The 25,953-nt window shown below is 45.3% G+C and overlaps 1 protein-coding gene across 2 annotated transcripts in view; it reads left to right on the top strand.

Moving 5' to 3' along the window:
• RASGRF2 (Ras protein specific guanine nucleotide releasing factor 2) overlaps positions 1–25,953 on the top strand; it is a 272,143-nt gene that overhangs the window by 223,770 nt on the left and 22,420 nt on the right. For both annotated transcript variants that reach the window (XM_019482951.2, XM_019482947.2), the window contains exon 19: positions 5,417–5,529. In XM_019482951.2, coding sequence (XP_019338496.1) covers positions 5,417–5,529 — 113 coding nt within the window. The remainder of the gene's footprint in view (positions 1–5,416; positions 5,530–25,953) is intronic.

Raw genomic sequence — 25,953 nt, 5'->3', positions numbered from 1 at the left:
GAGTGCCATCTTGTGGAAATTTCTATTAATAGATACAGGAGTAACTTGTTACTATATATTGTAATTGGGTATTTTTCTGTAAATATGCAACAAACTGAGTTGTACCTGGTCCAGGCGGTACTTGACTTTCACACAGTGTGATTTTTTTTATCCTGTTTCACAAATGAAAACCAACAAAAATGGATAGAAGAAGACTATTCTAGGTTTAATAAAACACACTTCATACTGCTTGACAAAAAGACTGATTATAGTAAAAATAATAACATGTCATCTTTAAAACTATTTTGAACAGAAATGTAGTGCCAACTCTGGCTAATAGCTATGCATGTAGGAAATGAAGTACTAGCCCTGCTGAAGTAAATGAAGTAAACTCCCCCCACCCTCTTCAGGGTTTTATCCCACGTATTAAATGCCTATTGCTTGGTAAGGTGATTTCTAAAGCTGATATCCCTAGCTTCTCTTAGAAAATATCAAATACAGATATTGTAGTTTGCAGTACAAAATTCCCATTTTGTTAATAGCAGTGATGACTAAGAAGTTAAAATTCCATAGTCTTAATAAACCCTCACAAAGTTTTCTGGTACAAGCGCCCCCAGAACAAAAATATTGAAATCTAGTGGGTATATCCCCAAGTTTCATCTTGATAGCTTTTTCCATGCTACCCCCTGCATGTGGACTTTCTTTCATTTGTCTCTGTCTCCCTTTTGAGACATTCAGATTTTTCAAACATAATTCTTCAGAAGGGCATTTCTAAAGACAAAGTCACTAAGAACAGACAACGTACTTTGAAACGCAAAGTTTGGTATTTAAATGTTTGTATCCTCTGTGTTTGAAGCATATTCTCTATGTGTTGTTCCAGGCTCAGCACTGAGCTTCTCATTCACTCTAGTAGTCCTTATTGTGCTATACCTGGACCTTTGCTACAGAAAAATATGTACAACTTCAGTTGGTACAAAGATGTGATTTAGGTTCCACTATAGGAAGAAGATTTTAAATGAAAAATGGGACAGCTTTTATAGGGAAAAGAGGTATGAAGCAGTGCAGGTGAGTTGCAAGATGAGAGAGAGGAGGACAGCTCTCTAGCCATGTGCTGCCAAGATTTTAATGCAAGAATCTCTTAGTATAATTCCACTTCAGTCAATGAGGAATTTGACATTGTTCTATCTTCCTCCAACCCTAAAATCTTCCTTTTGATTCAGCTTATGAATTGTCATCAGTGCACCTTTCTGTGTACTTTTTGGTTTGCTTTACAGTTCTCAATACCCTCTCGCCCCCTGATAAAATCTCCAAGAAAAATTATGCAAATACTACATGCTCTTCCCAGTCCATCTGAACCTCTGGTACAAACGGTACAATTTGTCTGTCTCTGTGTATGGTATATTGAGCCCCCAAATCATAGAGAGTAAGAGCTTATCACATAAAATCAGATCAGAAGAACTGCAGATGGTTCTTTGGGAAAATGGTATGTATAGCTCTTAACCAGCAGTGCCAATGACATCTACAAGAATTTCGTAACTTTGCTGCTGTCTGCTCTTCTACTTCTGTTCCCATGGAAACAGGTGGTGAATTGCCACAAACATGGTAAGAGATTTGCTTGTGTTTATGAAGTAACAGCTACAAATATAATGGATAAATGAGGCTTTTGGGCTTTGTTCCCTTTTCCAAAAGTTGGCATTTGAGCTAATGGCAAACATATTTGAAAAAGCTCCTTTTCTCTTCAGGACCAGAATTCAATTGCAGATCCCTCAATAAAATTAAATTATTTCATGCATCGTTTCAAAACTGAATATCCACAGAGAGTGCTTCTGCAGGTTTGTATGGCTGAACTGCTATCCTTTGTAATGGGTCTATCTGGAGTCCAGGGAGCCTGTCTTCCTACTATTTATTATTATTTGTATTATCACAGCACTTTGAGACCTAATTATATGTTAGGGCCCCCAAGTGCTAGATGCTCTGCTGCATAGAACAAAAAAGAGATGTCCATACCCAATGTAGCTTTTAACCGAAGTAGGAGATGAGAACCAGAGGATGCAGACAGCTAAACAGTGGAGCCCAAGAAAACAACGAACAGACTATGATCTTAATGCACCAGTGGCCTAATCAGTCTCAGTCTTTTTTAGGTGTAATAGGAAAAGGTGCCACCCTGCTCCTTTTATGTTCTGCCTTTCAGTCAGTGGGAAAAGAAAGAATGATTTGCCACCATGGGGCAAAGGCATCCTATACAAAAAACACACGACACCTGTATGGGTTGCTTAACCAATAAAATAGTCACAACAGTAATGAGTTAGTTACTGATGAAACGTTATTCTACAAAGACCTACAAGTGTGCTTCTAAAGATTTTCATGGTATGGCTACACTCTTACCCAGTGGCAGATCCAGGGTTTGGCCAAGGGGGTAGGGTGGGGTACAGGAACACTCCCTGCTCCCAGCCTTCTCCTCCTTCCACCTGCTGGTGCAGGCAGGCTGTGTCATGGGAAACTGGGGACTTTTTCTAAAGTCCCTGAAGCATGTATGAATCCCTCCCCCTTTCCTTTCCTAGGCTGTTGGGAGCAGCAGCAGCAACAACAATGATGAGCGGAGGGGTTCCTCCTCCCTGCACCTGCTTCTGGCGGGACCAAGCAGGGTTGGGGAACTCACCATCCCACCCATTGCTGCTGCTGCCACTGTCACTGTTTCCAGCTGAGCTCAGACCTCGTGCAGCTGGACTGGAGCGGGCAGGAGCAACTTTGAAGCTTCCTCCACTCTCAGACAGCAGGTAAATCAGCAGCAGCAGACAAGGGAAGAGATGAAGGACATAGGAAGGGACATGGCCTTGAGGTTGGAGGGGAAGGGTGGATTATTACATGCTTTAGAGACTTTAAAAAAGTCCCCAGAGACTTTCGTGGTTTGGTCCATGTCAGTGCATCCCTCTGGATCTGCCCCTGCTATTAGCAAGGGCAGCACCCACACTTCTCCTTTAGCTGAAGCCACTGACTATCCATATTTGAAACCCCCTAACTCATCCCTGGAAATGGTTTAGCCTGCCCCTGGAACCTCTCCTGAACATCTGGACCTAAAGCATTGCAGAGTATGGGAAAGGACAGAAGTGTAGCAGGATAACTATCTGATACCTGGGGCAGCATCAGCTGCCACAGTGCCAATTTCTGTACACAATTGGCCACTGCTGCGAACATGGCTGTTAGCTAGGGTGCCTATAGCACTGCATGAACATAGCTATACTGTTTCCAGGAAAGGAAGTAGCTATGGGCCACAGGACTGCACTAAGGTGGCCACACTAATCTGAACCAAGTGTGGTATAGACTGTCATGTCTTGGATTTTGCTTCGTGAAAGTAGACTGCTTTACCTTCAGTTTGCTTCAATCCCTAACTCTCTATCTATCATAATTTGCTAATATTATTTAAATTGGAGAAAAAGACACTCTGCTGGAAGATACAACCCAGCCTCCCTTCAGGTTAGTCAGGGATGAGGAGGCTGGCATGTTGGGTTTCTGACATCTAATATAGTTTCTGAGAGAGATAGTTTCACAGTTGGTAGAGTCGGAAGGGACCTGAGGAGATCATCTAGTTCGACCCCCTTCCGTGGCAGGAAAGAGTACTGGGGTCAAACGACCCCGGCCAGATGTTTGTCCAGCCTTTTTTTAAAGACCCCCAGGGTAGGAGCCAGCACCACTTCTTTTGGAAGTTGCTTCCAGGTCCTAGCCGCTCTGACAGAGAAACAGCGCCTCCTAATGTCTAGCCTGAAACTACCCTCCGCTAGCTTGTGTCCGTTGTTTCTTGTAACTCCCGGGAGTGCTCGGGGGAACAAGGACTCTCCCAATGCCTGCTGGTCCCCCTTGACTAGTTCGTAGACTGCCACTAGGTCCCCTCTCAGCCTTCTCTTATGGAGGCTGAACAGGTTCAGGTCCCTCAGCCTCTCCTCGTAGGGCCTGCCCTGCTGACCCCTGATCATGTGGGTGGCCCTCCTCTGGACCCTCTCCATATTGGCCACATCCCTCCTGAAGTGCGGCACCCAGAACTGGATGCAGTACTCCAGCTGCGGCCTGACCAGTGTCGCATAGAGGGGGAGGATCACCTCCTTGGACCTGCTTGAGATGCATCTTTGGATGCATGACAAGGTATGGTTGGCCTTCCTGACCGCGTCCCCACACTGTCGTCCCATGTTCATTGTGGCATCAATGATGACTCCAAGACCCTCTTCTGTCTCGACACTGGCAAGAAGGGAGTTCCCCAGCCTGTAGGTGTGCCGCTGGTTCTTCCTCCCCAGGTGCATTACCCTGCACTTGTCAGTGTTGAACCCTATCCTGTTCTCATCGGCCCACCCCTGTAACCTGTCTAGATCCGCTTGCAGCCTGTTCCTTCCTACTAGCGTACCCACTTCACCCCACATCTTAGCGTCATCTGCGAATTTGAACAGGGTGCTTGCTACCCCCTTGCCCAAGTCACTGATGAAGATGTTGAATAGTGCGGGCCTGAGGACCGAGACCTGCAGAACCCCACTGCCCACATCCTTCCAGGTCGAATAAGACCCATCCACCACCACCCTCTGGGTGTGGCTCTCCAGCCAGTTAGTGACCCATCTGACCGTGTAGGCATCAACACCACTGTCTCCTAGTTTCTTATTGAGAATGGGGTGAGAGATGTAAGGATACGAACATTTTGCTTTTCATGTTCCCTAGCGATTTCAGGGAAACAGCAACTGTTCTCTTGAAGGACTATCCAGCAGTTTGCATTGAATTAATGCCCCCCCTCCCCCCAGGCCCCCAAGCAACCAATGTAAAAGATCATAACTCTATTGACTTCAATAGGGCCAATGCCCATTTGACTTGCCCTAAAGACTTTTGCATCATGAATGACTAAGGGTTGTGCTGGGAGTAATATAGCTGCTTCTATAATCCTTTTAAGAGGGGAAAGCATCTTTCTATATATCATTTGAGTCAGAGGAAAGCAATATTTTATGCTATTGACTGCTGAGAAGGATTAAAATTATTATTTTCTGTATACTTGCACTGCCTCAAGGACTATAGAATTAATAGGAAATACATGCTAACTCTGTTTCTGTCTGTTTGGTCATGATATTTTCAGGCTCATATCCTCTGTAGATGCATAAGATAACGAGCTATGTGACAGTAATAGCTGTAGATCTTAAAGCACATCACAAAAGTAAACAATATTATTCACATTTTATAGATGGAAAAATGCAGAGAGAGAGACATTTGCCTAATGTTACATAGTAAGTGGCAAAGAAGGGGAGAAACTGCTTCCAGTCCTGTGTTCAGTTGATGACAAGACTACACTAACTTTGCCCTATCAGGATTCTCAAATGTAAATGAAATAAAAAAAACACAATTCATGAATCTTTGAATTGTTCATTCAAAATGTTTAAAACAAAGACAATAAGACTATTTTCCTTTGTAGGATTTTGAGCTAAACAATGAGCTGAAAATGAATGTGCTTAATTTGCTGGAGGAGGTTTTGAGAGACCCAGACCTTCTTCCACAAGAAAGAAAAGCTACAGCAAACATATTGAGGTAAAGAGGATTAAATAAATTCAGTTTGATTGTAGAACATATTGTGAGATATCAGTGGCTTGTTTACTGTCTCCTTAGTTTTCAGGAAACACAAAGTGTTTTATGAACTGAAAAATAAACCACACAGAGAAATAACTTTTCATCTACCAGCCATCTCTGGGGTAAAATGTAACAATTGTTTAACAGAGTATAGCAATTCCTAAACCATTCCTAAAGCCAATAGACATTCCTAAAACAAGAAGCAGAGAAGAATTCATTTGAAACTGGAAAAGGATTGAGGAAAATGTAATTATCCAAAATGTAATTACCTAATTTGGAATTTGGTGAAAAGATTATGATTTTTAATGACAACTAAGTGTCAAGCATGAATTATACAACTCAGGAGATACATTTCCAGCAACACAGAGCCTGCTGACTCCATGCTGGATCTTGGTTCGGTGCTCACTCAGAGGGAAGAACTGTATTTACTGAATTGTCTGTATAGCATTTTTTTGAAGTATTTAGGTATTATTTGGAGGATTCTTATCGAAGTAATGAGCAATCCAACCAGCCTAATGTGGTATGAAATCTTAAATATGAGATATTTGTTCTAAGAATGCTGAGACCTGTGTCTGCAGTTCCTTGGCTAGCCTATAGGGGGAAATTATGGGTTAATTAGATGTTATAAAATAAAAATAGTAAAAGTTTCTGTACAATCATGGTAATTTGCTTTTTAGGGTTAAAAAAGAATGATATTGCAGAGCTGAAAATTTTTTTATGCAAATAATTGCATCCATATTGAGTGTATAGTATAATTCAAATGAATTAATATGACAAGGACGGATGTGTAGTTTTATTTATATATTTTGTAATCATCAAGGAATAATTAAGAGTAGAGACTCAAGGAAAAATGATAAAACCTGTACTATAGGATCTTACTGGAGCTTTTGAAAATACAACTTCCAGAAAACCAGTACAGGTGCAACAAATATCAAATGCTTCAATTCCCTGAAAACATTGAACACATTCCCACATCAGTTATTTACATGAAAAGGAATGAGTCAGAAAATAAGTGGAAATGTGGTTTGGTGGATCAAAACTGCTTAAAGGGCAGGAAATCATTTAAGATGAGAATTTGGTACCGTTTTTGTGAGGCCTCCATTTATCTGTTCATATTAGTGAAAAATAAATCCTTCATGCAATATGTTGTAAAAGTAACTTAAATAATAATAAGAAAAATAACTATTGCAGTACTGCTATTATGTTTCCTTGGAAGATGCAGCCAAAAGGGACTCGATACATGAACTGGAATGATTTAGCTGACTGTAGAGCAGCAGGTATACAAGACACCCTTGTGTTGAGGGATAGCCAGTGATGATTATTAATATGTCTTGCAGCAAAGAATACATAGGGTGCCAAGGTGTAGGCAGACTAGTCACTGGGGTGGGGGTGATGGGGTACTTCAAGATGCTTTGCTTCTGAACCAAATAAAAGCTTGAAGGAAAAAAGAGTTGAATGTTAATGGCAAGAGATTTCATAGATTTCATAGACATTAGGGCTGGAAGGGACCTTGGAAGATCATCGAGTCCAGCCCCCTGCCCCAGGGGCAGGAAGTCAGCTGGGCTCATAGGATCCCAGCAAGATAAGCATCCAAATGTCTCTTGAAGGCATTCAAAGTAGGTGCTTGAACGACCTCCAATGGCAGGCTATTCCAGACCTTGGGGGCTTAGACAGTAAAGAAATTCTTCCTTATGTCCAGTCTGAAACGGTCTTGCAGGAGTTTATAACTGTTCGATCTTGTCATCCGTTGGGGTGCTCTGGTGAACACCCTGATAAACTTATAGGTGACCATCAGATCGTCCCTGAGCCTGCGCTTTTCCAGGCTGCAGAGTCCCATAGCTCTCAGCCTGTCATCGTAAGATCTGTTTTCCTGATCTTTGATCATGCACGTGGCTCTTCTCTGGACTCTCTCAAGCATCTCCACATCATTTTTGAATTGTGGAGCCCAAAACTGGACACAGTACTCCAGCTGTGGCCTCATCAAGGCCGAGTACAACAGGAGAATGACGTCCTGGGATTTGCTTGAGAAGCATCTATGGATGCAAGCCAGCGTTTTGCTTGCTTTACTAGCCGCGGCATCACATTGAAGGCTCAAGTTCATCTTGTGGTCAATCATGACCCCCAACTCCCTTTCATCCATATTGCTAGCCAGTGTAGCACTGCCAAGCCTATAAGCATGTTGCAGGTTTTTCCTCCCAAGGTGGAAAACCTTACATTTTTCGATGTTAAACACCATCAGGTTCTTGTCCGCCCATTTCCTGAGCCTGTCAAGGTCAGCCTGGATTGCCCTCCTGTCCTCAGGTGTGGATGCTTTGCCCCAAAGTTTGGTATCATCGGCGAACTTGGCCAGTCCGCTTTTGACTCCAGTGTCCACATTATTAATGAAGATGTTGAACAATATAGGTCCAAGGACAGAGCCTTGAGGGACCCCACTGGTCATAGGGCACCATGACGATTGACATCCATCAACCACCACCCTCTGGGTCCAACTACAGAGCCAATTTCCCAGCCAGCAGATCGTGGTGGACCCGAGGCCATAGTTGGCCAGTTTTGCCAAGAGGTGATCATGGGATACCAGATCGAAGGCTTTTTGGAAGTCAAGATATACAACATCAATCTCCTCTCCCTTGTCCAGGTGATAGGTCATCTAGTCGTAAAAGGAAATAAGATTGGTCAAGCAAGACCTACCCGCAACAAACCCGTGCTGGCCATCCCTCAGTATGTTGTCATCAGCCAGTCCATTAAGAATGGCCTCTTTGATAATCTTTTCTAAGACCTTTCCCGGGATAGAGGTCAGGCTGTTGGGCCTGTAGTTTGCCGGATCCACTTTCCTCCCTTTCTTGAAGATAGGCACTACATTGGCCTTCTTCCAGTCTTCGGACACTTCACCAGAGCACCAGGAGTTCATGAAGATCCATGCCAGGGGCTGAGTTATGATGCTAGCCAGCTCCTTGAGTACCCTGGAGTGCAGATTGTCAGGGTCGGTTGACCTGAAGGTGTCCAGCCTCTCAAGGTGTTCTTTCACGAGGTCAGCATTGATGGAGGGCAAGCAATCTTCCTCACCCGGGCCTCCCTGTCTCTTAATGGGCAGGGGCGTCCCATGGGACTGGTGAAAGACCGACGCAAAGTACCCATTTAGTAGGTTGGCTTTTTCCTGGGTGTCAGTTGTCAGTTGTCCCATCTGGTTTAGCAGGGGTCCAATGTTGCACTTGCTTTTCCTCTGGCTCCCCACATATCTAAAAAAGGACTTTTTTTAATCCTTGATACTTGTAGCTAGTTGGAGTTCAGTCGCAGCCTTGGTTTTCCTGGTTTGCTCCCTGCAGGTCCGGACCAGTGCAGAATATTCCTCCCTGGAGGTGGATCCCATCCTCCATCCTTTGTAGATCTTTTCATTTAGCTGCAGGAGGTCCGCTAGTTCCCTAGAGAGCCAAGGGGCTGGCTGTGCCCTTTTGCTCCCTTTCCTCCGAGATGGAATAGCATTAGCTTGTGCATTGAGGATCGCTCCCTTGAGGAGCAACCACTCTTCCTGAACTCCCCTCCCCTTGGGGTCATGGTCCCTTAGGGCCTCATTGACAAGCCTCCTGAGCTTGTCAAAGTTAGCTTTCCTGATGTCAAGGACTTCAGTATTGCTGACTGACTTGCCAGCTTTACGGCAGATGGTAAAGGTGATCAGTTCATGGTCGCTGTCACCCAGCTTCCCATCGATCATTAGGTTGTTGATTAGGTCATCCCCAGTTGCCAGTACCAAGTCGAGCAGCGCTTTACTTCTCATTGGCCCGTAGACTTCTTGTGTCAGATAGAGGTCATCCACACATGAGAGAGTCTTACGATTGCTCGGATTTAGCCGAACGCTCTTCCCATGAGATGTCTGGGTAGTTGAAATCTCCCACGACAACCATGGACTGGGAGCATGCGGCTTCAGCCAATTCCCTGGTGAACTCCTGGTCAAGCTCTTGACTTTGGGTGGGAGGTCTGTAGTAGACTCCCACCATTGTGTCCCCTGTGCCATGTTCCCCGTGGATTTTAACCCAGAGGGTCTCCAGTCATCCAGCCAGGTCACCAGTATCGGCTTGCCGGGACACGTAGCTCTCCTTGACATAGAGAGCTACACCCCCTCCCCTTTTGTCCACTTGATCTCTCCTGTACAGGGTATAGCCATCTATACCCATGGTCCAGTCATGGGTGGAGTCCCACCAGGTCTCCGTTATCCCTATGACTTTGTAAATATTGGTGTTAAGCAGGAGGACAAGTTCCTGCTGTTTATTCCCCAAGCTCCTGGCATTCGTGTACAGGCAGGCAAGTGTCCCTTTGGGGGCGCTTGCCTTGCCTACAGATTGTTCCAGGGCTGGGGCAAGGGTGGGCTCCCTTAAGTGCCTTGGCCTATTAGCTTTGCAAGGGTTGCTTAGCGGCCCAGCAGTGGTGGTAGTCCCCCCCCATCCTCTGGTGAACTTAGTTTAAAGCCTGGTGGAGCAGGTCAGCCAGTCTGGCTGAGAAGAGCCTCCTCCCCAGTGGGGAGGAGGCTGTCCCTTCCCAGCAACTCGCTGCCTTTCTCATGAAAGAGCAGGCTGTGGTCATGGAAGCCAAAGCCTTTCTGATGACACCAGCACCACAGTCTTTAGTTTACTACCTGGATCCTCCTCTCCCTCCTCAGCCCATAGCCCGAGACTGGGAGGATCGAAGAAAACACCACCTGCACCCCCAGACCCTTTAGCCCCACTCCCAAATCCCTGTAGCACTTCATGACCTAGCTGGGAACACTCTGAGCCATGTCATTGGTGCCCACATGGATAAGGAGCAGAGGATAGTGGCCAGTGAGCTGGAGGAGCTTAGGGATCTTCTCCGCAATGCCTCGGATATGGGCTCCTGGGAAGCAGCAAACTTCTCGGGCTAAGGGGTCGGGGCAGCAGATTGCCCCCTCAGTCCCCCTCAGGATGGAGTCTCCCACGACAAACACTTTGCGTTTTGTCTTAAGGAGAGCCGCGGTGGTAGCTACAGTAGAGCCCATGTTGTCTGCAGGAGCTGGCAACTTAGCAGGCTCTGCTGGGGCTGCAAGAGGTTCGTACCTGTTGCAAAGTTCCAGCGATGGGGGGACCTTGGTGTGGCGGGGCTTGCATCCCTTGACCACCTTGGTCCATCCCCTTGGCTGGACAGAATGGGGAGGTCCCTGAGTCCTCCCTTGTCCTGGAGGGAGACCATGGTCTACCCTCCATCTCCCAGGGGAGAAGGGCCTAGCAGTAGGAGTTGATCTCCTGCTCACAGTCCCTGATGACACGCAGTCTCTGGACTGCAGCATGGAGCTCCTCCAAAAGGGAGCAGACCTCACAAGGGGAGGTGGCCATGTTCCCGGGCCCCAGAGCCTGAAAAAGTGACAGGCAGCCCTCGCAGCCAAGAGCCAGAGGCTCCGTCTGCATGGAGCCCCGAACCATGGGCTCCGTCTGGGTAGAGGTCTCTGAGGAGCCAGAGGGGGGCAGGCTACAGGTCCCGAGGGGACCCTCAGGGTGCGGTGTGTCCCTGTCCGTGTCGTGCTGCTGGTGAGCCAGCTACAGCTAGGAATGCCTACCCAAGGGGGTGCACAGGCAGGGCCTCGGGCCCTCCTGCTCACCCTCCTGTGCAAACTCATGTGCCAGGCAGACAAGTATGCCTGTTTGTGCGGCCTGTTCACAAGGCTCCGGTCACATGGCTCCCTGGGGGGCTGGGCAAAGTAGGGGCCGGGACGGGGCAAGACCCTCCTCGGCCCAGTCAGCTGCCTCCTCCCACTGCCTGGGGTTAACCCCCTCCCACCACAGGCCCCGCTTACCTCTGGCTGTGTTGGGGGTTGGCAGGGTGCTCTGCAGCTGCAGGGGGTCGCTGTGGGGCTTAGGGGAAGCGGGAGCACAGCAGGCTTTCCAGTTGGCTTGAGTTAATGAGTTAAGCTTGTACGTTAACTCTGTTGACTTGCTGCCTAAAAAATTAATTATTTGTTTTAAAAAAATTAGATCAAAGATTATGCTTAAACTACTTGGCCATGTCCAGATGAGCACGGATGTTTGGCTCCCTGGGACAACTAGCAATGGTGCAACTTATGCTGATGCTAGTTGTCCCCAGGGAATGCCCATACCATGCATCCTCTGGCCCACAGCAGGTTACCCCGGGTGAGGAAGGGGAGGCTAGGATCAACAACTGGGCTGGCCCCAGCAGCCTTACCTGGAGCCCTGGGGGGCTGGGGAACCTGCAGCCACATCATTCCTGCAGCTTGGAGCCTGGCTGGCAGCCGGAGTGTGTCTCTGGCCAGCCAGGCTCTAGTTTTGGGCGGCACACGCTGCCTTCACATGTCCTGCCCCACTTTTCTATGTGGGTTTTTTGACCCCAGGATTTACCAGGGGTAAATCTGCAAGGTCTCAGCACAGGAAATGTGCTATGTGTGTGGTGCTGCAGGCAGGGTGCTGTATACCACATGACTGCATTCGTCTGGCCATGGCCCTTGTGAGTAAATTCCTCCCACTGTAATTCTTTGCTCAATTGCTCCTTTAAATTATGCATATTTCTTTTCCTGTGATTTTTTTTATGGCATGCATTACTGTTGTATCTGAGCACATCAGACACATTAATAAGTAAAGTTGGTCAAATTTTTCCGTTAACCATTTTTATTAATGAAAAATCACCTTTGGCCGTAATATGGCCAAAATGTTTCATGAAATTTGGTAAAAATGATCCAAATGAAAAAGTGGAAACTCCCAAAAGATGACTTTGAAGAAGCTGAAAAAAGGAAAAGGAGGGGAGAAAAAGGCATACTGGAATTAAAATCTAAAATATTCTGAAAAATTAGTTTTTTTATTAAAACATTTAACATTCCACCAAAATTTTGGAACAAAACAAAAATTCCACATTTCATTCTTTTTTTTCATGTCCTGCATAGCATTTTTTCAGTTTCCTCTGTTAGAGATATATTCTCTATCTGGAGGTAGTAGAAATATTATCATCCTCAATTTAAAAGTGGGGAATTAAAACACAGCTACAGTGATTTACTCAAGGTCACGTAAGAAATCTTGGCATCATCAGGAAGAGAATACAGATCTTCTGAGTTCTTCTCCTGCAAAACCATCTTCTCTTTTACTTTGCATTCCACCTTTACCCTGATCCTTCCTGACAGATCTCTCAGACTAAACAGCAAGCATTAATACCATTTTCAGGAGAGTTTCAGGGATCAACTAGGTGCTCTAGAAAGAGGTATTGATGTTTTATCGTGTGACACTATTTCCTGTGAGTGAATAATGCACTAAAGTCTCTGTTTGAGGCCGGGGGAAAAAGCATACCGTGCTTTTCATAGATTTCATAGACATTAGGGCTGGAAGGGACCTTGTAAGATCATCAGGTCCAGCCCCCTGCCCAAGGGGCAGGAAGTCAGCTAGGGGCAAAGGATCCCAGCAAGATAAACGTCCAAATGTTTTTTGAAAGTGTCCAGAGTAGGTGCTTGCACCACCTCTGTGGGGACTCTGTTCCAGGCATTGGGGGCTCAGACAGTAAAGAAGTTTTTCCTTATGTCCAGCCTAAAACCGTCTTGCAGGAGTTTATGACTGTTGGACTTTGTCATCCCCTGTGTGCTCTGGTGAACAGGCATTCCCCCAGATCCTGATGCACACCCCTTATTTACTTATAGGCTGCCACCAAGTCACCTCTGAGCCTGCGCTTTTCCAGGCTGAGTCCCATGGCTCGCAGCCTGTCTTCAAAAGGCCTGTTCTTTTGCTCTCTGATCTTGCACGTGGCCCTCCTCTATACCCTTTCAAGCTTCTCCACCTCCTTCCTAAATTGTAGAGCCCAGAATTGGATGCTGTACTCCAACTGTGGCCTCACCAATGCTGAGTACAGCGGGAGGATGACATCCTGGGTCTTGCTTGAGATGCATCGGTAGATGCAAGCCAGAGTTTTGTTCGCTTTGCCAGCTGCAGTATTATGGTCATGGTGCTAGTGAGTGTAGTATTGCCGAGCCTATAAGTATGATGCGGGTTTTTATTCCTGAGGTGGAGCACCTTGCATTTCTCTGTATTGAATGCTGTGAGGTTTTCATCTGCCCACCTTGCAAACCTATCAAGGTTGGCTTGGATCACCAGCCTGTCCTCAAGTGTGGACACTCTTCCCCAAAGTTTGGTGTCATCAGCGAACTTAGCCAGTCTGGTTTTGATACCAGTGTCCAGATTGTTTATGAAGACATTAAAGAGTACAGGTCCAAGAACAGGGCCTTCATAGATTTCATAGACATTAGGGCTGGAAGGGACCTTGGAAGATCATCGAGTCCAGCCTCCTGCCCCAGGGGCAGGAAGTCAGCAGGGGTCATAGGATCCCAGCAAGATAAACATCCAAATGTCTATTCCAAATCTTGGGGGCTCGGACAGTAAAGAAGTTATTCCTTATGTCCAGCCTGAAATGGTCATGGAGGAGTTTGTGACCGTTCGACCTAGTCATCCCATGGGGTGCTCTGGTGAACAGGCATTCCCCCAGATCCTGGTGAGCACCCCTGATAAACTTATAGGTGGCCACCAGATCACCCCTGAGCCTGCGCTTTTCCAGGTGGAAAAGTCCCATGACTCTCAGCCTCTCATCATAAGCTCTGTTTTCCTGACCTCTGATCATGCGCGTGGCTCTCCTCTGGACTCTCTCGAGCTTCTCCATATCCTTTTTGAATTGTGGAGCCCAAAACTGGACGCAGTACTCCAGTTGCGGCCTCACCAAGGCCGAGTACAACAGGAGAATGACGTCCTGGGATTTACTTGAGAAGCATCTATGGATGCAAGCCAGTGTTTTGCTTGCTTTACTAGCAGCAACATCACATTGAAGGCTCATGTTCATCTTGTGGTTAATCATGACCCGCGAGTCCTTTTCGTCCGTAGTGCTAGCTAGCGTAACACTGCCGAGCCTATAAGCATGCTGCAGGTTTTTCTTCCCAAGGTGGAGAAACTTGTATTTTTCAGTTTTAAACACCATCAGGTTCTCATCCACCCATCTCCTGAGCCTGTCAAGGTCAGCCTGGATCATCCTCCTGTACTCAGGTGTGAACGCTTTACCCCAAAGTTTGGTGTTGTCGGCAAACTTGGCCAGTCTGCTTCTGATACCAATGTCCACATCATTAATGAAGATGTTGAATAGTGTTGGGCCAAGGACAGAGCCTTGAGGGACTCCACTGGTCACAGCGCACCATGACGATTGACTTCTGTCAACCACCACCCTCTGAGCCCGACCACGGAGCCATTTCCCCAGCCAGCGGATCGCCTTAGGGGAGGACACCACTAGTCACTCAGTACCATGTTGATTCAGTTCCATCAACTACCACTCTCTGGGTCCGACATCAGAGCCAGTTCCCCAGCCATCAGGCTGTAGAGTAGTCAAGACTTCAGTTGCCTAATTTTTCCATGAGGACATCATGGGACACCAGGTCAAAGGTTTTTAAAGTCCAAATATATGACATCAACCTCTCCCCTTTGTCCAGGTGATGTGTCACCTGGTCATAGAACGAAATGAGATTGGTCATTTCCAAAGAGGTGTGAAACTAAGGTTCCAAGTAATTATAGTTATTAAAAATCCTCCAGTCCTTTTAAGAAGAATGGCAAAGTTATTAACTCTAGATCAGGTATAAACATTAAACTTTTACTGGTATAAGTGATCGGAAACTGGTCTGTATGCATAGTAGAACAAATGTTCAGCACACAAAACCAGTCTATACCTGTAACAGAACAGAGGTTTGGCACATATTTATTGGTTTAAAATGGCAGAATCCATTCTAAGATTTGCTCCCTCACCAGAAGGTGAATGTGTGTTCTGTTTGTTATCAAGCTAAGCTGCGGCACTTATAGAAAAATGCATAACTTAGTTCGATTCCGCCTCATAGTTTTTGTCATTTCATAGTTTTTAGGGGGTGAGAGGGACTTTACAGATCATCAGGTCCATCCCCCCCTGCACTTGGGCAGGAAAGACTGCTGGGGTCAGATGACCCCAACAAGATGGGCATCAAGACACTTTTTGAAGATCGCCAGGGTGGGTGACTCTACCACCTCTGCGGGAAGCCTGTTCTAAACCCTCAGAGGAATCCTTGGAGGTTTCTAATATCTGGCTGGACAAAGCTTTAGGTGAGATGATCTAGTTGGGGATGGCCCTGCTTTGAGCAGGGAGCTGGACTAGATGACCTCCTGAGGTCCCTTCCAACCCTAATTATCTATAAATCTATGATTAAAAATCTGATTTTTTGTTAGAACAGTACAGACAAACTTTTGAAGCTTGTCACCTGCCCAAAAGACAAATTCTAGTATTGCCAGTTAATACTGTGTTAGTCTAAATCAGTGGCTCTCAATGTTTTTAGACTCAAGGCACTCTTCATAAAAGTCAGCTCTTAGTTTTCACTTGCTTTTTGGTTACAGAAAAATAGAGCAATTCTGTTATGAAGAATTCAGCTCACAATAGCTCAGAATGTTCTTAACACTATGGATTCCTATTTGAAATTTCTGGGTTTATCTTGTGACTCATGTTTGCATATCTCACAGTGCTATTATTGTGTGGCATGCCATGGCATCCTTGAAAGGATCTCAAGGCACTCCAGGATGTCACAGCATCCTGACTGAGAATCACTGGTCTAAAAGCTGCATTAATGATTTCATTAAAAACCTTCAGGAAATGTTAACAAGTATATATTGGACTGAAACTTGCAAAGCCCAAGGCACAAACAAACTGCCAAGCCTAACGTCATTTAAAGAACATACTAGGCTTTCTGGTTTAGAAGAATATCTTTCCAATGTGGATATAGATATGGATTTGGATGGATATAGATGTAGATATGGCATTACAAAAAGAAAGTGCAAAAAGAAAACCTAAATCTCAATGCAGGTTACCTTTGAAATCAGCAGTTGACAAAAATCAGAAGCCAGTCTTTACAATAACTCATTTTATCAGAGACTTTCAGCTAATGTAATTAACAGTCATCACTAGATACAGCAGCAAATTCTCAAACAGATAGTAATGGGACAACTGTTTGCTTGCTGTGAACAGGAGTGAGATCTTATCTACCCTGCTAGTCCCTTTACACCAAGTAAAAAGAATAAGAGCATAATAAAGGGGCTCTAAAGCTAGGTCTATGCTGCTTCCATGGTACTCCTGAGGATGCCAAGTATGGCCTTCCCTACCTGCTTTCTCTCTAAACACAGAGATAATGTAGTGAAACCATGCTAGGACACGCCTCATCATTGCTGAGCTGTTTCCAGCCTTCATCTGGCAGTAGGGGAATGAAAGTCCTTTTAAATGTTAATTCACTCCTGTCTCCTACCTTTATGAGACAGACAAAGGATAATCCCGTCTCTAGAACAAAAGGCTGAACCTTTTCTTGGTAACATACCAATGTACATGCTTGGATACTAACAGATACTTGCCAACACAGAAAAATTCATGATTTTCAGTCTTTTATCAGGTAATTCTGTTTGGTATGGTAGTCATCCAACACATAAAAAAGAAAAAAAGGGCACTGATTTTGCCTGAAAACTAGTTTCCTTTCCAAAGATTAAATTATTTATATTACTTGTTAATTAAACAGGTTTTCTGAAAGTCTGATGGGGAAAACCAGGACAGAACTCAGCCATACTTATTTGGACGTCTCTACCTAACCCTTGTGTGCTAACCAATTCCTACTTTGAGTGTTTACATACCATCTAATTAAATGTATTTGCTAACAACAATTATACTGTGTTGCTGTTCTGTGATGTTGAGCTGTTGCTGTATTTCATGCTATATGTGACTTTGTTTCATCAGCAGCTAAAACTTTCTCTAAAAACAATCCATGCACATGGTTTTTATATTGTGAAGTTATTTGGGAACTTATAGATGAAAGTTGCATAAATTTTAAGATGATAGTATGGATGATTTAAACTGACATTAAGGTAGTCAGTAGATAGTGAGGTTGTAATATATGGGTAAATGGTGCTGTCACACAGGGTCTTGCATTATACAAGGTGTGTGTACTAAAACTCTTTGGGTCTATATTTAGCAGACATGTAGGAGACAGGTGTTTGCTATACAGTATATACATTATGAATTTAGCAGTAGTCAGCTGGTTAAGAGAAATTAATTCCACAAGATTTTATGCCTCTAAAATGCCTCCACAATCTTGCAAAACAGAATCAGGACAATTCTGGTTTTGGTAAAAAATTATTCAGCCTGGGTGCATCTACACATGCAATTGATGTGCACGAATAAACTCCAGAGCTTATTGCTCTAGAGTTTTTTGCTCCTGGGCATGTTGCTTGAGCATGTGCCTGGGAGCAAAAAACTCTGGAGTATATTGCTCTGGAGTTTATTCTTGCTCAGCACATTGAGCCTGGTCAGGGCAGCCCTGGCTGGCATCAGCCCAGGGCCGTTCCGACTGGGCTCAGTGTGTTGCAGAGGGGCTGCCTAGGGCACGAGGTTGCTTCAGTGTGGGGCTAGCCAGCAGGTGGCCCCCACACTGAAGCACCCTTGTGACCTGGCCAGCCAGGCAGCATCTACATGTGTGCTGCTGCACACAAGAAAACTCCACAGCAGGCTAGTACTTGTTTTCACAAGTTCTGTGGAGTTTATTAGTTTCATGCACCCTAATAGAGGCACACATGTAGATGCAGAGACATCTGCATCAGTAAACATCTCATGTAGATGTGCTCCTTGTCAAACATCACAACCCTTCACCGGGGGGTTGGGGTGGTGCAGGCACTAAGAGACAGTTGACAGCCCAAAGGTTGCAAGTTTGAGGCAATAGCAGAAGTGCTTAGTGTAGCAGTGTCAGATTTGAACAAGAAGGTACATGAGAAGGAAGGAAGGATCGTACACCAGAACTTTTAATTCATGTGAGTAAAATGGGTTTCCAGCTCTTAGGATAGTTTTAAAATAAAAATAAAAAATTGTGCAGTTTTATCTAAAATCTCAATACACTTATGTGGCAAACTGAAAAGACAAAACAACAAAACAGTAGTCAGTTTCCTCTGAAGACTTGTGTATTGTCACCTGCCAATTAAATAAGGATGAGCCTTTCCTTACTCTTCCACTAGCCTTGATTTGTAGGTTCCAATGTATAAAATCACGATTTGTGTAATCTCTCGCCCCAACCCATGCATATGCAAACATTCAGTTCTCTCCCCCGACCATAAAGTTGTGAGCACATTTTTTTAGACTTCTTCCATTTTGTACTGACAAGAACTTCTGAACAAGTATTGTCTGTAGATTACATTCCTCTTAGGAGATAACTTCTGCAATGAACCAAATCCCAGACCCTCTGAAAAACTCTGGACACTTGCACAGTGATTCTATGCAAGACTGTTTATGGGGGTGTGACCTCTTACACACACATTGTCAGTTGCTGCTATGGTAAGGTCTCCTTCTGGTCCTTCAAGTTGTCATCTTATTGCTGATTCAGAGTTGGAACTGACTTCACTCCCTTCTTTAAAATCTCAATACAGAGATACCCAAAAGAAAGAAATCATTGGTGTTAGGAAGATTTGGAAGGTTTGAGAGGCTGATTAGGTTACCTCTGACTCAGTTCTACAATTATTTTTAATGGAATCAAGAAATCTAGAGAAGTAAAAGAGGAGACGCTGCTCCTGTACCCTGGTGTTTGAGTCGCCTCTAAGAAATCTAAAGTTAATGGCACCAAAGTTCTCTTGTACCCAAATGCAAAGTTCCAGGTGTGTGGGTACTGATAAACAGGTTCCCAGGTCTAAAAATTAAGGTGTAGTGTGAGGAAAGGATCAGTGCTGAATGTGAGGAAGGGATTAGTGGTGAACATTAGTTTCTCTTCCCTGACATTTAGATATGGCTTCTCCCTACTGTGCCATTCCTGACTCCAAGCCTAATTCTGGAATTAGTCAAATGGAATGACGTAATAGATTTTTCCTAAATTTAGGCGTAGGGGAGTGTTTTCTCTGTTATTACTCGTTGGGTACATCTACACATGCAATTAGTGCACATGAATAAATTCCAGAGCTTATTGCTCTGAAATATTTTGCTCCTAGCTGCACCATTTGAACATTCGCCTAGGAGCAATTAACTCTGGAGCAATCAGCTCTGGATTTTATTCATGTGCAGCACATGGAGCCCAGTCAGAGCAGCCTCGGCTGGCAGGGGGCCCCGGGAGTCCACCTGCCAGCCTGGGGCTGCTCCGATCGGGCTCGCTGTGCTGCAGAGGGGCTGGCTGGGGTGCAAGAGAGCTTCAGTATGGGGATAGCTAGTAGGCAGCCCCCTCACTGAAGCACCCTCATGCCCCAGCCAGAAGGGTTAGTGTCTACATATGTGATGCTGTGCATGAAAAAACTCTGCAGCAGGGTAGTACTTGTAAATACTGCAGAGTTTATTAGTTTCCTGCACCCTAATAGTGGTGCACATGTAGATGCTGAGATGTTTACTGTGGAGCTAATTAGTTTCGCAATAAATGTCTCATGTAGTTATGTCCTCTGAGGATTCCATTTCTTAGGCCACTTACAAGCAAGGTTTTGTTTCTTGTAGCTCGGAAAAATTGGTGTTTCAATGAATGACTCCCTACTGATATCAGAAAAAGGGAGGTGTCTTGCCCTTACCCCAACTTCATCCACTTAAGGTGCAGACAGAAGTGCAGCTCCCAGCTGTAACTCAGAACCTGTTCTGCAAAGCATTCTGAGTTACACCATTACCCAAGAGCAAACACAAGTTCACTGTTGGTTCTAGGGGGGGAGGGGAATCTAGTTGTGGGCTGGGAGTCTCCAGCCAGGTTCCCAAAGCGACAGCCATGGCTCTCTACCAGTGTTTACTGTTTTCAGAATGGGAAGGGGGAAAGGCAGTGGAGGGAGCTTATTCTTGGGGAGGCTCCCCAGCTGGTGCTGAAGGGTGGGGTAGGTGAATTGGAGCTGCCCCCCCGCTTCAGATTTTCACCTGATTGTTCATTTTTTAAGTTGTCTGCAGCCATGCACTTGTGTTTGGTCACAGCTATAAACTGCTTTCTGTGTTCAGATTGGGCGAAAATTGTCACTTCTGTTTGCACCCTTAATGATAACTAATTTTCATCTGAATCAGATTTCTAAATTACCAGTACCTTTTTTCTACCATTCATTATTCTGGGGTATTACATGTTTTGAATCCTAAGAGGATTTTTAATTACTATTGTAAGAGAACAAAATTATTCCTTGAGTCTCCCTAAGTGTATATTGTTTACACTTGCAGGGTTAGGAGAGGGATAAATTTGCAACACTTGTTAAGAAATGGATCATTTAGTCCTATAGGTAGGTAGCCTGAGAGAGCTCCCAGGGCCGACTGTCCTGTGGTAGAGATGTATAAAGCTGTTACCCAATAGTTTATCCTTCTGCATAGCTTTAATCTCTTGACCTCAAATTCTAATACTGTATTTGAAAGAGCTGACATTGTTCAATTAATCTTCTCTTATCCCTTCTTTGAAAGGGGATTTTGTTTTCTGAAATATAGAATTCTATTCTGACAATACTCAAAGAAAGAAGAGAAAGCATTCACCTGTAGTTATTGTTCTTTGAGTGCAAAGAATTACAAGTAAAGCCAGTTGTGCTTTTTTGATGCACACAAAACATTTCTTGGGAATTGCAATTTCAAAACTAACGTTTTTTGTGAAAACCTTTCAATTTCAAATAAAATTTTGTTTGGAAGTTTTCTTGGGCCCAGGATAGGAGTGAGGAAGGGGGGAAAAGAGTTCTACCTCAAACTAGCTAATATTCCATGTTAAGGATCTCCAGCTTCTAAGCAGCCAGGGGTTGCATTACCAATGGGCCTCATCAGTATGAGCCACAGGTGCGTTTCTGCTGTCCTGCTAGTGCAGCTGTGGGTGTGAGGTGAGGTGGGCATGCTAGTAGAGAGGGAAAGACTGCAGCAAGACCTGGATAGGTTGCAGGGGTGGGCTAACAAAAACAGGATGCGTTTCAATACTGACAAGTGCAGGGTGCTGCGCTTGGGCAGTGGTAACCAGCAGCACACTTATAAGATGGGAAACTCCCTTCTTGAGAGCACGGAGGCAGAAAGGGATCTTGGAGTCATCATTGACTCCAAGATGAACATGGGCCGACAATGCGAGGTCACGGTCGGCAGGGCTAACCGGACCCTATTGTGCATCCACAGGTGCATCTCAAGTAGGGGCAAGGAGGTGATCCTCCCCCTCTACGCGACCCTGGTCAGGCCGCAGCTGGAGTACTGTGTCCAGTTCTGGGCACCCCACTTCAAGAGGGATGTGGACAACATTGAGAGGGTTCAGAGGAGGGCCACCCACATGATCCGGGGACAGCAGGACAGACCCTACAATGAGAGGCTATGGGACCTGAACCTGTTCAGCCTTCACAAGAGAAGGCTGAGGGGGGACCTGGTAACCGTCTATAAACTCACTAGTGGGGACCAGAAGGGTTTGGGGGAGACCTTGTTTCCCCTAGCGCCCCCCAGGATAACAAGGAATAACAGCCACAAGTTGTTGGAGAGTAGGTTTAGATTAGACATTCGTAAGAACTACTTCACAGTTAGGGCAGCTAGGATCTGGAACCAACTTCCTAGGGAAGCGGTTCTGGCTCCTACCCTGGGGGTCTTTAAGAAGTGGTTTGATGTCTACCTGACTGGGGTCATTTGAGCCCTGTTTTCCTCCTGCCCAGGCAGGGGGTCGGACTTGAAGATCTACAAGGTCCCTTCCGACCCTACTTCTATGATTCTATGATCCCAGCCTCTTCCTTGGCTCCTCAGCCACAGGTTCCCCTGTCATGTGGGCAACTCTAGCTCTGGGCTCCTCCTATGTTCTTCCTGTGGGCTCCTTGCACCAAGGCCATGACAAGATACAGAAGCTGTAGGAGGGAGGGTGAGAGCCTAGGAGCTGCAAATTAGTCCCTTATGGATCGTACGTGGCCCACAGACCACCAGTTGGACAGCCCTGTTGTTCCAAGTTTCAGAAGAGTGTACTAACTGTACTCACTCCTGTTTTTTCATGAAAGAGAAAGTAAAATCTCAAATTTATCATGAAACAGAATTTTTTACTTTTGTCCAGCTCTAATTATCAGATGTACTTTCCTCACATTCTTCTTCTTTATAGTCTACTCTGTATTCTCAGGAAGTGGAAAGAACTGAGGGTAAAATTAGCAGCAGTGCCTGTGTGTAGATGAAACCAAGGGCATGTGTGCATGACACTTTAAAGTGGGATAGCTGCTTTTGTACTGCTTTAGTGGTGTCGGTGTTTGCATGCTTTGGTGGCATTTTGTGCATTAATTACAGCCGCTCTAGCAAATTCAGCGGCATAATGCACCTTATATGACTTGGGGCGCAGCAAACTAAATCTTCTCTGAGCAGTTTTAGTTTGCTGCCCCTACAGCTGTGGAGTGAAGCACCAGGCTCCATGCAGCTCAGGGACTCTGCAGGAAGCCCTGCAGGCAGCCTGGCAGCAGCCCGGGAAGGCAGGCTCCACACCAGAGAGGGAAAAAAAAAAGCGGCGAGCCTGATCTTTTTTTTTCCCCCCTGGAGTCTGCCTGACTGCCAGAGCTGTGCGGGGGCCTGGTGCTTCCCTTCGTGGCTGCATTGCCCCCTGGATCTGCCTGAGCCAGGTGCCTGCAGGCAGGTGTCACCTGGAGGGGGGGCGCATTGCTGCCACGGAAGGAAGCACCAGCCCTCCCCACAGCTCAGGGACCGCTCCACCCGCCAGCAGCTTGCCCTCCCCTCCCCACCTCTGGAGAGGCAGATATGTCAGGTGTGTGCATGACATCCCCCAGGTTTAATTGCCCTAAATTGAAACAGTGTTTTTAAAAACCCACCGCTTCAATTTAGGGCCCCCATTTTGTCTACACATACCCAAAGTCTCTAAATGTGACCTCACCTGGAGCATTCTGGGAGTCAAGAAAAAGTCACAGATTTCCCAGGGATTCTGAGCCTTGAGCTAATGTTCAGGCACAATCCACTGACCAGCTACAGGTGGATCACTTTTGAAGACAGACCCAGCAATGGTAGGTGTATATGTATATTCCAGCCCACCTTTTTACACACACCTTTCTTTGAAAATTGGGCTTCAATGGCCACATCCACACAAGTGCAGACATTTGTTTCCCCAGGGACAAGAAGCAGTGACACCTTGTACCGCTGCTGCTTGTCCGCAGGGAGCACCTGTGCCACGCCTTAAAAAAGTGGGGCAGCGCACATGGAGGCAGTGCCCTCATGTGTACGGCAGGTTACCGCAGGTCGGGTAGGGGAGGCTAAGGCCAGCAACTGTGCTGGCCTCACCAGTCCTGGGGGCCTCCCAGCAGCTGCATTACTCCTGCAGCTGGGAGCCTGGCTGGCAGCCAATGTGGCTCTGGCAGGCCAGGGTCTGATTTTGGGTGGTGCACACTGCCTCCATGGGTGCTGCCCCACTTTTTTAAGGCATGCCCCACTTTTTTAAGGATATCCCAGGGTCAAAAAAACTCCCTGCAAGGTAGCAGTGTGGATAATGCCTGCATGTGCAGTGTGGGGCACTGCAGACGGCTCTGTGGTGCCGCATATCGCACATCTGCATTCATCTGGCCACAGCCAGTGGTTCCTTTCATTCTTCCACCAGCTTGTAAATGGGTAGGGTACAATATATATTTCACAAGCAGATTTTAATGTTAAAAAGAAAGTCTTATGGTCACCTCTAGGAAAAACTGAATAAGAAAGCTGGATGGCAAAGAAGCTGTTTGTGTTTACTTGTAAAGTGCTCCATGCATCTTCAAGTCAACAAGCAGCATAGCTGGTATTCTTTGCATGAAGAATTATTGGTTGACCAGGCTGACAGGACATCTCCGCAGGGCAGAGAAGCTTTTTAAAAATATATTATTCCTTAAAACCAAGTAGGTCTTGCTGAAATGTTTTCTGCTGGAAATAGGGCTTGAGGTTTAATATGACTTAGAAAGTAAACCTGAAACTCTGGGCAAAATTTCAGTGCTATTGAGATACAAACAGGTTGCAAACACTGAACCAAGTAACCATGTGTAAAGTATGGGCTGGATTCATACTACAGTGAATAGTTTTGGCTGATAAACAGCCCCATCTTCAAAAAGATCATTGCTTAAGAAATATTTCATCCTTAACATCAAAATGTATTTGAAATATAGAGAGTTACAGTTTTAACTAGGTGAGCAACCCTATTGCACCATTGGACAATACATTTTAAACCCCTTAGCTAACATATTTAATTTTTCTTTCATATTGACAGATAAGAGAATGAGAAGTTAGTTAGCTTGTATTAATTCAGACCTTTAAAGAAGTTTCTTGTAGATGAAAAGAATCAGTATCTGAAGTATTTGGAAAAGAAGTTAAGACTTGTTTAAATGTAGGAGACATGAAAGAGAAAGTTGATTATTTTTCATCTAGTACCTTCATTTCCAAAGGATTAACTTAGATAGGGAATTCTATTTCATTCTCAGTGAGAGATGAATTGTCTCTTGGATGAAGAACACTTTTCTTTCTCTTTGCCATTTCTCTTCTGACCTGAACCTGAACTTTCTCCTCACCATCAAAGAAACTGTAGAGAGAGAAATGCATTTCTTTCAGTGAAAGAAAACATCATCCCTATTCAGGTTTCTAAGCCTTAAATCTGAGGCTGGGGGACATGGTAGCAGAGTGGTTAAGGTGATTTGCAATGGGCCTAGAAGAGTGTACCTCCAGTTGGGCAAGCTGTGCCTAGTTACCTTGTCATCAAGCTAGGGAACCAAAGGACACAAAGCTAGCCACATCACCCTTTTGTGCCATTGCCTTCAGATACTTGGGATGGACCTTGGAGTTTGAGCTGAAAGGAAAAGAAACTGTTTTTCCATAGTTGGAAACTAGCACTGATGCTAAAAATCCTGGTACTCACAGAATGGAAGCTACTACTGGTGCCATCAGAACAAGTAGTCTTAATTATGCCAGTGCAGCAGGGATGGATAATTAACTGCTAAAGACATAGCAGTCTTTTAATAATAAAAAGGGAGGTCTTTTCTTGCTCAGAATACTGGGTTAGAGAAAATCCACCAGAATCTCTTAAGAACGAGGGATTAGAAGAATGGTTATGCAAAATCTCAACACTGCTATGCTTCTGTGTTAGAAACAGAAGGAGTGGTTTAAAGTCAAATATTTAGAGCCTTTGGGTGCTTATATATGTGCAGCAAAGCTGCTCCTATTCACTGTAATTACAGTGCATTGGAGCAGATTTGATTAATCTTGGAGCATAGTAATTACCACGCTCCAGCATCACATGTATCAGTATTCCTGGGCTGAAAAATGGCAGCAGGGGTGCTTTAACTAAAGTTTGTTTGTCAGGCTTCAGTTAAAGCACTCCCACCACCATTTTTCAGTGCGGGGATGCTGATACATGTGACACTCCAGGCGCTTTAATTAGAGCAGCTCTTGGAGCCACTCTAAGTAAAGTGCCCCTCCCTACTCCCAGAGCGTGTGTAT

Source organism: Alligator mississippiensis, chromosome 3 (assembly GCF_030867095.1).
Source record: "Alligator mississippiensis isolate rAllMis1 chromosome 3, rAllMis1, whole genome shotgun sequence".
Classification (NCBI taxonomy): Eukaryota; Metazoa; Chordata; order Crocodylia; family Alligatoridae; genus Alligator; species Alligator mississippiensis.
Note: the sequence above shows the minus strand (reverse complement) of the source record. Positions and strands in the feature narration are given on the sequence as shown.